Raw genomic sequence first — 15,684 nt, forward strand, 5'->3', positions numbered from 1 at the left:
ATACACAAAACGCAATGAATTCACATATGAACGATATGAGGAGTTGCTTTCCCTTTATTACATTCGCCATGGCTAACCAATACTCACCTAAAACAATCAAACATGATACACACTCACAATATACACAATATCATACACAAAATGCAAACAACTCAGATATGAACGATGTGTGGAGTTGCTTTCCCTTTATTACAACAAAACAAACTGAAGAGCGACGATCAAACAGAACGATACAGTTCAAACAGTACGACACAATTACAAACTGAAGAGCGCAGGTCAAAACAGAACGACGCAGCTCAAACAGAACGACGCAATTACAAACTGAAGAGCGCAGGTCAAAACAGAACGACGCAGCTCAAACAGAACGACGCAATTACAAACTGAAGAGCGCAGGTCAAAACAGAACCACGCAGCTCAAACAGAACGACGCAATTACAAACTGAAGAGCGCAGGTCAAAACAGAACGACGCAGCTCTAACAGAACGACGCAATTACAAACTGAAGAGCGCAGGTCAAAACAGAACGACGCAGCTCAAACAGAACGACGCAATTACAAACTGAAGAGCGCAGGTCAAAACAGAACGACGCAGCTCAAACAGAACGACGCAATTACAAACTGAAGAGCGCAGATCAAAACAGAACGACGCAGCTCTAACAGAACGACGCAATTACAAACTGAAGAGGGTCTGTGTCGTTTTCGGCCACGGTACTAAATGCCCATGGAGGTTTTGTAACACCATTTCAAAAGCACATGAACATTTACGAAAGTATGGAAGACCGGTCACGACATGTAAGCTTATGTGAACACGACCCTACGGACAATACTTGCGCCTTCCGTTCACACTGATATCACAAAAGACGCGCAGTGACGTACTGGCGTATGGGAAAGGTCACATGTTCCCGGTAAACAACATGCAAATCAGTTTACTCATAAATGGACCGTAGTTGACCCTCATTTATCATTTTCAGGTCGCTCTGCAGAGAGTTGAGAGGTAATCGAACGAACGCGAGCCATGGCGTCTCTCAGACACATGTTCACCTTCTCTCGCAGTGCTGGTGAGTAATGAAACAACTTGCATTATTTTTGCACTCTCCAAATTTCAGCTGTTTGCGTTGTGTCCAGGACGAGAGGATCAGTACCAGCCACTGTATAAAAGCATGAAAACAGCGACACAGGCAAGTCTCCGAAGCCATGTCGTCGGGTCATCAGAAATTTACAGAAGCCCACAGTCACACCCACTGCAGCACGGCTGTTGACTTCGAACGTATCGCAAACACAATGTGGCACATTTTGCACTGTCACAGTTAACAGTGGTTTGTAGCGTATTTTTCTGATATGAAAAGACCAAAACATGACAATACTGTAGCTCGAGGTCTTGCCCTCCTACCAAATACTCTGGCAAAACCTCAAGCTACATGACTACATCATGCATGCAGATACTATGATAGGTATAACCCCACAATTTCTCCACTTCATGGTAGAATGGACGGTGGTTAAAAATTATCGCTGAATATCATGGTCGAACAATAGTTCGGTAAAGGAAAATGGAAAATAATGGTGACTATTCACAGTAAAAACTGAGATTCATCGTTGTGTAGTGACTTTAAAAAGGCAAGATGAATGATGTGAACTTTGATCTTCGGAAAATTTCATGGAGCAATGCAGCCCCCGAAATCACCGTGTTTAACTTTTTTCAAACTGCTTATTACTCAGTCACTTCATAAAACCATTCTTGGAAGTTGGCGACACACTGTGAATTGCATATTAAATCTACACAGTGACTATCTCTATAGTGTAAAACTAGTTTTCTAGACCCCTTCAAAAAGTTCAATAATTTTGTGTCTGAAATATTCCCCAAACACTGACGTAATAATTTATCTCACAGTCTGTGTCCTTTTTAGGTTAAAAGAAGGAAGGGTTTTATGGATGGAAAGTGTGTAAACAGATGAAGTACCCCCCAGCAAAATTACTCACAAAGGGTTGTATAAGTAATTATGACCTTGAAATTGAAAACAGAGGCATAATATTCATAAAAATAATTACCAAAAGACACTTTAACCAATGTAAGACTAACAGTATGGAAGATGAAATGCACCTTTTGAATCTGAAATCAAAAGAAACGACCACTACTACCTTGACGAATTCGGCCTTCAAACAAAATACATGTACACCAAAACTGACAACTAGCAAACCCATACAGAGGCTTTCCTTGTGAACATCCCCTTTTTCTGAAATGAAACATTTACTCTTCTGAGTAACATTTATGGAAATACAGAAAATATCATCGATTTTGAACTTCAAATACAATACTTTTATCCCAAGACTTGTATGGCAAGCTACAATATCATGATTACAGAAAAGGATAGGTTCCAAATACAGAAATCAAAGAGAATCAATGCAAAAATTACTTAGTGTAAATTTTGAGATGTGTCCTTTATAACTGCAAAAACTAGAATATTAAATTCCAAGATGCAGCATTTTACACATTGCATAGTATTTTGCCATGCCTTTGCATTTTTTAATGGGCATGAATACATTGGTATTGTGTATGTAAGGCATGAGTACCTTGTGTAACTTGCCGGTTCTTTTTTCTCTCGGAGTTCACAGCCATTATTATTAAAACAGACTACAGCAATAATTTGCATAAGCCTAAAATGGAGCACATCTTGGAGTTTGATTACTTTCACTTTCTCTTCTGTCAATCACAGTTGCATTTACATGAATAAGAGGACTGATCTTGGTAAAGAAATTGTAGTTGGACCCAAATGTGTGTCAGCGTTTTAGGGGGTGACCTTTGCCTTATTTCAGAGTGTACCTTATATGTACCAGGGGTATATATACTTGTCGGTTGTCACACTACATGACATCAAGTCAGAGCATTATTGTGGCATTGTTCTGTATGTTTTCTCTTTATGTTCTAATGAAATAATGCTTTCTGAATTACAAGAGTTTTCTCAGTTTCTTGCTATATGCTCACACTGCAAAGTTGCACTGATATTTTTTGTTTTGTTGTGAATCAAAACTGAGTTAAACAAGTTTGCAAAGTTTGAAAGATGGTGACAGGTAATGTCGCTGATCGACCTTCAAACATAATTACTAACAGGTTTTTTAAGTGCATGTAAATTGATATGCTCATTGCACTGAATCAAGATTAAAGGAAGATTTACATGACAGAACAGGTTACATCACATGATCCACATTTATAGTGTTAAATTTTGCAGGTAACCACTATATTGAACAAAAAACTGGATAATGTTTTTGAAATTATGGCCTGTGATGGTTCCATTTAAACTGTAAATATGTAGGTACATATTTCAGTTTGTTGTTTGATTTGTGGTTTTCATCTTTGTGTATCATGACTACTTAGCTTAACAACTCAATTAAAAACGTCATTTGAATTGTACTTTTAAAAGTTGTTTTGTCATAAATTTAAAAAAAATTAGTTTAGATTTTGTATGAAGCCTAGTTATTATATTATTGTGCACTAGTTGCTTAATACAAATTACAATTCCAGCTTGTTTTGGGTGGAGGTCAAAGAACACTAGTAAATACTTTTTGAACCCTGGTAACATTTCTGCTGACCCTGTAGTACTCTATATCTTTTGTTACTGTTCAGTACCTGGATTTACTATGCTATATGTAAACATGTGTAGAGAGTCCAAGTATTGACTGTATTGAGATAATGACTTGAGGAATCCCAGTAACATATTTGCCGGTCTGTTCTCCTCAAACAAAAACAAGATTCATTTGGTACCATTTAATTTGAAATCTGTGCAATATCCTTTCAGCTTATAACATGTATGTACATATAACTGCTATCACAATGGTAAACTGATAATGAATGGATTTATGATGTACTACTGATATCGTTGAAGTGGATAAACATTAGAAATCTTAATGTCATGCATTCAGTCATTCACCTGGATACTAACTTGAGCAAAGTATCCATAGTTTTTTGGGGTAATTTTTGATGAACTTCTGTTGGATGTTGTATGAGAGATATTTTTGAAAAGTTTAAGGTTTGTTGTCCAAAGGTTCAGTTGGATCATTAGGTCATAGATAGATTTAATACTCTAATTGCTGTATAATCCTTTATTGTACAATAGTTAATAATCTTAATCCAGTGTGTATTTCATAATCCTTGATCCAGTGTTCACTTAAAGGCCTGTGTTGTACAGATTGTCTCATCAGAAAATTTATCCACTAGATGACAATTTCTATGGAAACAAAAGGCTATCACACCTCCATAATCCTCTTACAGACTAGAACAAAGACAATTCCAGGGATTGCAAAAAGTGCCTTTAATAATCCTTGATCCAGTGTTCAGTTCATAATCTTTGATCCAGTGTTCAGTTCATAATCCAGTGTTCAGTTCATAATCCTTGATCCAGTGTTCAGTTCATAATCCTTGATCCAGTGTTCAGTTCATAATCCTTGATCCAGTGTTCAGTTCATAATCCAGTGTTCAGTTCATAATCCTTGATCCAGTGTTCAGTTCATAATCCTTGATCCAGTGTTCAGTTCATAATCCTTGATCCAGTGTTCAGTTCATATCCTTGATCCAGTGTTCAGTTCATAATCCTTGATCCAGTGTTCAGTTCATAATCCTTGATCCAGTGTTCAGTTCATAATCCTTGATCCAGTGTTCAGTTCATAATCCTTGATCCAGTGTTCAGTTCATAATCCTTGATCCAGTGTTCAGTTCATAATCCAGTGTTCAGTTCATAATCCTTGATCCAGTATTCAGTTCATAATCCTTGATCCAGTGTTCAATTCATAATCCTTGATCCAGTATTCAGTTCATAATCCAGTGTTCAGTTCATAATCCTTGATCCAGTGTTCAGTTCATAATCCTTGATCAAGTGTTCAGTTCATAATCCAGTGTTCAGTTCATAGTCCTTGATCCAGTGTTCAGTTCATAATCCTTGATCAAGTGTTCAGGTCATAATCCTTGATCAAGTGTTCAGTTCATAATCCTTGATCCAGTGTTCAGTTCATAATCCTTGATCCAGTATTCAGTTCATAATCCTTGATCCAGTGTTCAGTTCATAATCCAGTGTTCAGTTCATAATCCTTGATCCAGTGTTCAGTTCATAATCCAGTGTTCAGTTCATAATCCTTGATCAAGTGTTCAGTTCATAATCCTTGATCCAGTGTTCAGTTCATAATCCTTGATCCAGTGTTCAGTTCATAATCCTTGATCCAGTGTTCAGTTCATAATCCTTGATCCAGTGTTCAGTTCATAATCCTTGATCCAGTGTTCAGTTCATAATCCTTGATCCAGTGTTCAGTTCATAATCCAGTGTTCAGTTCATAATCCTTGATCCAGTGTTCAGTTCATAATCCTTGATCCAGTGTTCAGTTCATAATCCTTGATCCAGTGTTCAGTTCATAATCCTTGATCCAGTGTTCAGTTCATAATCCTTGATCCAGTGTTCAGTTCATAATCCAGTGTTCAGTTCATAATTTTTGATCCAGTGTTCAGGTCATAATCCTTGATCCAGTGTTCAGTTCATAATCCTTGATCCAGTGTTCAGTTCATAATCCAGTGTTCAGTTCATAATCCTTGATCCAGTGTTCAGTTCATAATCCTTGATCCAGTGTTCAGTTCATAATCCTTGATCCAGTGTTCAGTTCATAATCCAGTGTTCAGTTCATAATCCTTGATCCAGTGTCCAGTTCATAATCCTTGATCCAGTGTTCAGTTCATAATTCTCAATCCAGTATTTATTTTACAATTCTTGAGTGTTTGTTTCATAATCCATGAATCAGTGTTCAGTTCATCATTTTCATTTCAATCCAATTTTCAAACTGTTACTAATGGAAGATATTTGGAACTATTACATCAAGTATTGATTTGTGATCCTTTCCATAAACTTTGTCCTGGCAGTTCTAAACTTACTTCTATTGTAGAAGAGGATCATGTTTATTCTGCACTCTTCTTTTGATTTTGCAAATCTAGATTGATAAACAGTTTCTGTACAGACAGGCATCTAGTTCATTATCTTCTGTAGACAAGCATTCATGTAAATATCAGTGGATAATAGAATGATGTACTTTCCATAAATTGTCAAAAATAATGTAATATTGTAATTAATTTCAGGTAGAAGATTGCTTAGTACCCAGTCTGGGAGATTCACGTCTGGTCGCAAGTTAGCGTACGGTTCCATCTCTGCAGCTGCACTAGCTGGTACTGCATATGGACTTCACAGTGTCTACAAGAAGAGTACAACATTTTCTGTCAACGATGTCAGCTTGATTGGCACAGTATCAGCTGCAGCTAGTTCTCCCCAACCATCAGTAAGGATTTCAAATTTCACTAAATTCAGGCATTCTAAATCATACTTTCTTTTAGTAACAGTGGATTTTAATCTTGTTTGCATTTCTCTGATGTTTGTTGCATATGAGATTCAGCTTACTTTTACTTCCAGCTGAACTTGATATAATTTGGCTTTAGATACTAAAATACCTGGGGCCAAAAATAGTGGATTTTGTGAACATTCTGAAAGAGGTCAGTGTGTCCCAGTAAAATTTGAGGTTGAAACATTTATATGTCATGTGGTTAACAGGTTGACATTGCTGATAATTTTTATTAATAATGATATACAGGTAAGTACCATATCTGTACTGGAATTTGAGCCGAAACATTATGCATGTAGTATCAATGTAAAGCCTATTGTATTTTAAACTGTATTGTGAATGTATGTTATGTGAATGTATGTTTGTCATGAAAATATTTTTGATGTTACAAGGTAATTTCTGGAACCAAAGAGCATGCTTTGTATCTGTGGATTCATCTGAAACCAACGGCTGATGCTAAGCAGTGTGCCAAAGTTGTTGCCAATCTGCAAAGCCATGTAGATGTAGTTTGTCCTCCAGATTTAAGAGATGAAGACGACGAAGTGCTAGCTGGAGTTGCCTTTGGGCCAAACTTCATTGCCAAGGTAACTGTCATTGAATTTGATGGCAAAATCAGGACTTGTACAGTGGTCAAATACTTGGAAATTACCCCTAAATATTGACAAATGTGGCACAATGAAGATTTCTTTGATAAAGAATCCAATTGTGTATGACTATCACATCGGTGACAAATCTCTTGCTAGGCTTAATCATTAGAAAGATCTTGGTATTATACTTGACACAAAACTTTCTTTTAACAAACATGTAGACCATATTGTTGCCAAGGCAAATCGCATTGTTGGTTTTATTAAGCATAATTTCAGTCTTATTGACAATGCTCCTGCTCTTGGTTGTTTGTTCGTAACAATTGTTCGTCCGATTTTAGAATACAACACAGTTATTTTTAATTCTATCTCAAACCACCGAGCAATGAGAATGGAATCAATACAGAAACGCTTTCTCCGTTTTTTACATGTGAAACATGGTTTTCATAAGGACAGCAGTGTATGGTGTAATTGTGGCTATGACTTACTCTGCAATTTTTACAATATTCCACATTTGCATATTTGCATGTAGGGATATTTTTGATCGTGTATTCCTATGTAGATGTCTTTTGTCACATTTTAATTGTACAGATAGTGTATCCTTCTTTGGTCTCAATGTTCCTCGTTTGAGTGCCAGACAAAGAGACTAATTTTTATACCTCATAACAGAGTCGACGTTACAAAGAGAGGGCATTTCCTGCTTATTTAATTCACTCAACAGTACTAGTATTATTGACATCTTTGCGGATTCAAAACAACTTTACAAAAGAAACATCTTTGCAGTCTTGTTCTGTCTAGTGATTTTTTATCTTTCTGTCATATGTTCTTGTATGTATTTTCTTCATTTTCAAATTTGTCTTATAATAGATTTATTTTTATATTTCATTTTTTTACTTGTCTGTAAATGGCCGCCATCTGGCGTTGTTGACAAGAATAAATAAAATGAAATAAAATAAGAAAAATAAATCCCATATTCTGTGAAATTTAGTGCCTTGCCAATATTTTTACATGAATTTCAAAGTAGCACTAAAAATTTCCATGCCAACTAACGGTTACATGTGCATGGTCTTATCATTAAGAATGCCCATGAAGCTAGAAGTCTGACAATTTACACATCCAGATGTGAATTACGGTAGTTGATGGAGACACAAATGTACAACTTTGTTAAATTCATACTTACAAATATTTTTTATTATACCTTCAAAATCAGCATGTGCAGTACAGGAGAAGGCATTATGGTCAGAGAGCGTATCCTTTCTACACAATGGGCAATCCTCCAAATCCTCTAAAAATTACATTTTTTTATAACTTTACCATGAAATACATTTTTGCACTGACAGCTAACTTAACCCTTTGAGTGCTGTAAATGTTCCCACAAAAATTTTAGTGCAATAGTTTTACCAATTTTTATGAATTTTTCTGTAAATTTTTTTGATGATTTTGGACCAAATGAACATCACATTTCATTTGCTACAGTCAATTATCAAAAATTTTGACAAAAATCTGAAAAAATTGACGGGAGTATATTTTTTACAGTAAAGGTGACAAAAATTGACTTTGGTGCTCTAAGGGTTAAAAATGCATACTAAGTGTAACTTTAAAAAGTGAGATTTTTTATTCTGAAAACGAACAAACCACCTTACAAATATTTAGATTTTACTAGTTGAAAATTGATTATTTTCACATAGGTACAGGGCAAACCACGTCACAACTTCACCTATCCAGAGCGGAAAGGTCCTCTGGGGGCAATGCCAAGCTCAGGTAAAGAGAAATCTATCAAGTTAACAAATGCAGCGTTGAATTTAAAACTTTGTTTCATTGCATGTAAAATTCTGTAAATACCTACATGCCATTCAAGTATTGCATATCAATTATTGGGTGGTTTACTTAGTATTTTTTCAGATAGATTGGAAATTCCTAGATTTGTTCCCAGAAATCACTAATTTGAATTTGGAGTATTATTAAACGGGGATGTAGAAAATAGCCGGTAACCGGCAAAAACAACTGGCTGTCAGCTAAAATTTGTCTACTGTGAAAATTATTAGTTTGGTAAAAAATCAGGATGTTTTACACAAACTTCATGTAATCACCTATACTTTCATTTTTTCATTTTTGCCACCTGTAACCAAAATTTCCAAACCCATATAGTATGGCTAAATGAAAAGGTATTACTGTATTTTATAGTGAACGATTAGAAATACTTGTGTGTTCTTTATACTTTTATCTGATGATTTGTTGGACTTTTCTTTTGTGGTTTTAGGAGGTGACATTTTTATCCATGCAAAGAGTCATAGCTACAGCAAATTATATGAATTGAGTCAGAGGATTGTACGTCAGTTACCTGCCGGTTCAATTGAAAAAGCAGAAGACATATATGGATGGGTCTACCAAAATGGCCGGGATCTCTCGGGCTTCATTGACGGTAAAATTGATTCTTTTGTAAAGATACTAGTATTTATCTGATTTGTGTTATGGACATGTTGATATGTATTCCTACACTTGTTGTGACACTTGAACACTAACTTATCAAATATTTGTGCTTGCTTTCTTATCTTTTTTCCTCTAATGGCTGCTTTTCAACAGTGCTTGAATTGTTGTACCAACCTAAATTTACTTTCCTGTATGAGCTTTCATGTGAATCAGCAGCTACTTCCGTCAATCAATTAATGGCCTATAGTTCTAAATGACCACAGTGAATTCAGTTGCAAATAGTTTTTGCAAGTATGCTCAATTTTCAAGGAGTTTGCAGAACACAGTTTTCTATATGTTCCATTTGATAGTCATCCTTTCAACAGAGGTCAGATATCAATGTATGAATGTTGATCTATGAAATATCACAAATATATGTACACACACATACATACATATATATGTATGAATGTATGTATAGATAGATAGATAGATTTATGGATACATGCATGTATAGACATACAGATATTATAGAGAGTGAATGATCAGATACACAGTGGCTCATAATGGCATCTATCAGTATCTTATTGACCAAGTTACAATATATTAATGTTTGTTAATGTTTGTGTGTAGGAACTGAAAATCCTGCTGATGATGACAGCCGATTTGATGTTGCTATTGACAAAGTGGATGGCAGCAGTTATTTGGTAAACAATTAAAACATTGATATTTCAGAATTTAAACTTTTTCTGAAAAAAAGTAAAGTTTGAGTCGGCACACTAGATATACAAAGCAATGAGCAAGTCAAAACACAGTCAATTTTCATGAAAGGTGTACTTGATACTAACCATATAACCATTATATTACTCAATCATCCAGAATATTTAGAGTGACAGGCAAATATCAAATGGTGTCCGTGATAATGATAATTTCATGATAATATGATAATTTCAATGACAATTTGTTCAAGAATTTGTGAAAGTATTGACAGTGACAGTGTGCATTTTCTGACATGCTCGGTCCCCCGAAGTCGTTACCATATCTCAGTTTTGATAATATGGTCTAATCTCACTGATAGTGAAATGATGTTGTTGCAAACAGTACATTATGGCAAAATTCATCCATTATCAACTCTTAATGTCTTGCCATCCAACCTTTGTTAAACATGGTAATTCTAATTTTATACAAGCCTGTTTTTTTCTTGTCATAATGTGGTACCAAAGACTTTTTTCTTTGTGAGTACAGATAACACAAAAGTGGATCCACAGACATGATGCCATCCAGAAGGAAAAAGGTAAGATGGACCATTCTCTTATGTATTTCAATATTGTTTCTTTCTGTATTTGCAAGTAACTACCGTATATCACACCACAATAGAAGGGATTTTATCCTGTAATGAGAGAAAATGCAAGTTGGAAAGGAAATCAGTAAACAGCCAGAATTGTTGACAAGTTCATCAATAGACCCTTTTTAAGGTCTATGGTTCATGGTTCATCCTAGCAGCGGTAAATACATTCCTTGATATCAAATCAGTGTTGATACAGATATGACATAGAGTACATTTCCCCTCTTTGCCAAATAATGCCCAATGCCTTAATTTCATAGAAGTGAAAATGTCAACTGTAGTCAACATTGCATGGTGAAGATAGAATACAAAGTTATTGAATGTTGTTTGAAGCTTTGACTTTTGAAAGTTTTAAAACATTTTACTTGACAGTATCAACACATTATGAAATAAATATAAATTTCTCCAGCTCTTGGAAAATGATGTAAGTTTTCTAGTGGGAATTGTTATGGGTTAAAACTGCCTTAGACAAACTATTTTATCCATTTCGTATTGTCACATACTGATTGGTTCTTAACATTAGTAATGATTATTTGTAAACTTTAATCATTAATACTGATATTTGCAGATAAAGTTAAAGAAGGATGGGTTGGACGTAGCATTACAGACAGCACTGAATTATCCAGAAAACCAGCTTCGTCTCATGTTGCTCGAATGACAGGTAATGATTTAATGTCAAAACTTCATTGAGGATGTTAAAATAGACCAAATCTAGTCATAGCTTGGTTGCTGATGATTTGTCTACAGGTTGAAATCTATGGTGCATACACTCCTCTAATTTATATATTGTTATCAACTTTGCTTATGACTGTGCAACTTTACCCAAAAAATGTAAGTCAAAGCAAATATAAATGTTGTGAATCTTACAAGATTAAAGTAACACTGATGACACATTATGGATGTATTTTCTGTTGGTTTTTGAGATGTTCTGTTTCAGTGTACCTCCTCACAGCATCACTGGCACAGGTTACACTTGACATGGAGTCAAGAGTCCCAGCATAATTGTTACAGATTACACTTGACACTGAGCACAGATTCACAGTACTGTAGATTCCCCATAATTCATTAGGATTTGCATCCTTGGAGATTCCTCAGTGAATTCTACCATGTCTTCCATGTGTAGACAAATTCATAGACAAGTTGTGAAAATTCTTCTCAATTCTCATTTTAAATGATTTTGAAAATTATGCATGATTAAGGGAGGAGATAGCATTTTTGTAAAATTTTCCACTGATTGAGAATGGGTTTATTATTTAGCAAGCTTGAATACTTGCAAGGTTATCAGAGCAATTTAGAATTATTATGGTGCGTGTAGCATCCTAGCAAATGTAGAAAGGCAATAGGAAGCGGTTATCATTTTTAGAAGGAACTCTAAATTTCATTCCCTTTTCTGATTAAAAGCGTAGTCGTATAATTTATAATAACTTGATTTTTTTATAATAAGTTTAATAATCTATTGGACATCTTTGTAGGTGGCACCAATTTCCAACAGAAGAAGGTTTTTGAGATAGTTCGCCAATCTCAACCATATGGCACTGTTACTGGAGAGTCTGGACTTTTCTTTATTGCATATGCTGCTGCTCCTGAAAATTTTGAGTATATGCTGGATAGAATGGTTGGTGCAGGTGAGGTGTTGAATTATACTCTGTATTTTTATCCACTTTTTATAAAGAATTTTGTAAAATGTCCATTTTCTGTCTGTGATGTTGTCATAAATGTCACATTGCAGCTCAAATAACAAATGGTTGTAAGAATTTTGATATTTCAAGAATAAATCCTGCATATTCAAGGTATTATATTGACAACCCATCAAAACTAATTGGCCATGTAGGAGATAGATACGTTGGAAGAAACACTCATCACATATAATTAAACTTTCAGCTTTACTTTGACATAACAGAGACTAACTGTACTTGATAGACATATGCATTATAGTACTGATCTGTTTTTACTTTGAAATCAACAACTCCCCTTGCAAATGAAGAAAACAATATATGTCATTACTTGCTGGCACAGGTTTCGTTAAATTCATACTCACATAATTAAACAACAATATTGCTGATTCTAAGCAATGTAATTGATTGTTAAACATTTACACAATGTATAAAGCTTTCAGCTGTTTCCAAGTGAAAGAGTTCATGAATTATGGTGAAACAAAAGATTTTAAAGACTGTGAGGCAGTTCACTGAAATGTGCAGAATCACAGTCCCTCCACAAAAATTGTGGAGGGACCGTGGCAGAATCACGCAACTTCTGAAATGTGTGTTCTGAATTTCCAACTGATAATCTTTAGTTGTTTCTTCTTCAACAATTTTGAGGGTGTAAAGATATTCTTGCACTGTCAGCTTTTTTCATTACTTTGTGCCTATGTATTTTACACAGATAAGGATGGACAATCTGATGATGTCATGCGAATGTCCGACTGTGTCAAAGGTACTTACTGGTATGTGCCGTCACAGGAAGAACTGAAAAGACTCAAATAATATGAGAATTTGAAGAGCTCATTACAATCAAGAAAATAGTCAAGGTTTTCAAATAAGTGGAGAATAAGTGGAGATTGATCATTATAATAATGGTGTAGCATTCGGATAATGCAAAAAAATGTCATTTCTATGTCATCTAATTAATAATGATTTCATCTGAAGGTTTGTGATATAAACACTTTCTTTAGTAGCTGTAGGCGTACATCAGTGATTTTGAACTAATATAGCTACAATAGACTGTTTCCCCCAAAATTACTTTCTTTTTGAATGTTCACACGGAAATCATCAATCTACAACTGGTTGCCATTCTTCCAGGCCACATTATCAATTTCAAAACTTTGCAGCAGGAGTCTTCAAATTTAGACTCCAAGAGTTTACTAATTGACTTCAATTTATAGATATATCACTATTAAAATAAAAATAAGACTGCTATCTGTAATTGTTACGTTACAACTTAAAGATGAAATGCACTTTGCTCACATTATCAAATCAAGACTTTTTGATCATCAATATGAAATGCAGCCATTGTTTTTGTGAAATGATGAGATCATGACATTAATTGATTGGCCTGCTACTCTGGCAGTTTCAATATTTGCATATTTGAACAGAGAGAATGGTCAACATGTTTATAGGATTTAGAATCAACTACATGAGCTAAGAAAATTTTCAGGATAAAGTAAAAACAGTCTGACAAAAATGAACTGTGTGGCCTTTGAGAATGGAGATAAATATAGCTGATATGTTTATTGGCATATTCCATTGCAATTTGTCAGTTTGACGTACCCTGTACTCATTGTGTCAAGTCAGATGAGTCATCTGAACAAATGGCAAATCCTGGGTCAGTTGGGTCATTTGCTTGTTAATATGAATCTTGAAGAAGACGTCACTGACTTTATACTTTGTTATGTATGTTTTATTTGCATTCAAAGTGTTAAACACTCTGTTATGTAGGTCTTATTTGCATACAAAGTATAAACTTGCATTGTATTTGAACCATTTACAGAATACTACATATGAGCTGCACTGCTTTCTTTTTCTTTCATCTGTTGGAGCAGCTATTTTCCTTCAAGTTACAATCAACAGTAATATCTATAATTAGATTCCTCCTCCCATCTTCATGATTTTTAATACTGCTTCAAAATCATCATAAACAGGCAGTACAGTAGTTAGCAGTCCATGTTTTATATTGATATAGCGAACATGAGAAATACCAAGAAATAAACACCATTTTACCACGGTGATCTTACATATTATTTTAGCCATGAAATTTGAATATGTTTTGTAGTTTAGTAAAGTGATTTGGAGAAACTGTAATATGCGTTTTGATACATTCAAGTCAAAGTGGAAAGGAAACAAAAGGAGTTCATTTTGTTTAACAAAACAGAATGGAATCATTATGATAAAACTTCCAGTTTAAGGAATTATATGTAGTACCTACTGTAATTGCCAATTGGATTGTGTCTGGTTATTTGCTTTATGTAATGGAGATGAAATTTCCTCTACAGATGTGAGACTGCAAGTGAAAAGACCCAACATACGGATAAGATACGTATTTGAAACTTTAGTTGACAAAATTAAAGTGCCAGCTTATGTAATAATTTTTCTGTGAGTGGATATTATTTGTTGATGCCTGGAAAAATAAGTAAAGAAAATTATTTTCAAACATTGTGTTTTGAGTCGTAAATGCTCCATTACCATGATAATTGGAGCTTATCTGATAGGTGGAAAATCTGATGTGTTTATATGTACGTAAATATATGGTATGTAGGTATGCATGTCTGGTTGTCCGTCCTCTGCATCTACTCAAAAACCACTGTTTAGAAGGCTTTTGTATTTAGTGTGGAGATGTATCATGGATTGAAGAGCTGTAATAGTTCAAATGAAAGTGAAAGTCAAAATATGCAAATGAGGTTGGAGACACTGAAAATGGTATAACCTAGAACTCTGAAACCACTGGTCAGATCACAGGTCCAGTAGGCATAATTTGTGATGATTTTTTTCCTATTATTATCATAAAAAATAATTATGAATATTAATAAATTATTAATATGAATGTTACAGAATATTAAAACTTTTTTACACACAATGTTGTCTACTTTGTGTAAATGCTGTCTGGAAACTCCATTGTTGTGATAATTATGATTATTAATAAATTATGATTATGATTAATAAAGTCATATTTTACACATCGTAATGTGCTTATATGAACAACCGTCTGGAAACCCTTATATAGTTTCGCAATCCATGCCAAAATATACAAGTGACACCATTGCCCAGGTTCAGTCTACGGCGAGAGTTACTGTGTAGTAACTCTCGCCGTAGACTGAACCTGGGCAATGGTAACTCTCGCCGTAGACTGAACCTTGGCAATGGTGTCACTTGTATATTTTGGCATGGATTGTGAAACTATATAAGGGTTTCCAGACGGTTGTTCATATAAGCACATTAGGATGTGTAAAATATGACTTTATTAATCATAATCATAATTTATTAATAATCATA

General features: G+C 34.7%; 1 protein-coding gene across 1 annotated transcript; it reads left to right on the forward strand.

Annotated features, from left to right (window-relative positions):
- Positions 1-814: 814 nt before the first annotated feature.
- On the forward strand, positions 815-14,845 carry LOC139150491 (dye-decolorizing peroxidase YfeX-like). The gene is made up of 10 exons (XM_070722883.1): positions 815-1,056; positions 6,105-6,301; positions 6,754-6,945; positions 8,634-8,706; positions 9,206-9,367; positions 9,988-10,061; positions 10,600-10,648; positions 11,268-11,360; positions 12,172-12,324; positions 13,082-14,845. The coding sequence occupies exons 1-10, from the start codon at positions 1,014-1,016 to the stop codon at positions 13,180-13,182; spliced, it is 1,137 nt and encodes a 378-aa protein (XP_070578984.1). The 5' UTR covers positions 815-1,013; the 3' UTR covers positions 13,183-14,845.
- The last annotated feature ends 839 nt before the right edge of the window (positions 14,846-15,684 follow it).

The sequence above is a fragment of the Ptychodera flava genome, chromosome 14 (genome assembly GCF_041260155.1).
Source record: "Ptychodera flava strain L36383 chromosome 14, AS_Pfla_20210202, whole genome shotgun sequence".
Lineage (NCBI taxonomy): Eukaryota > Metazoa > Hemichordata > Enteropneusta > Ptychoderidae > Ptychodera > Ptychodera flava.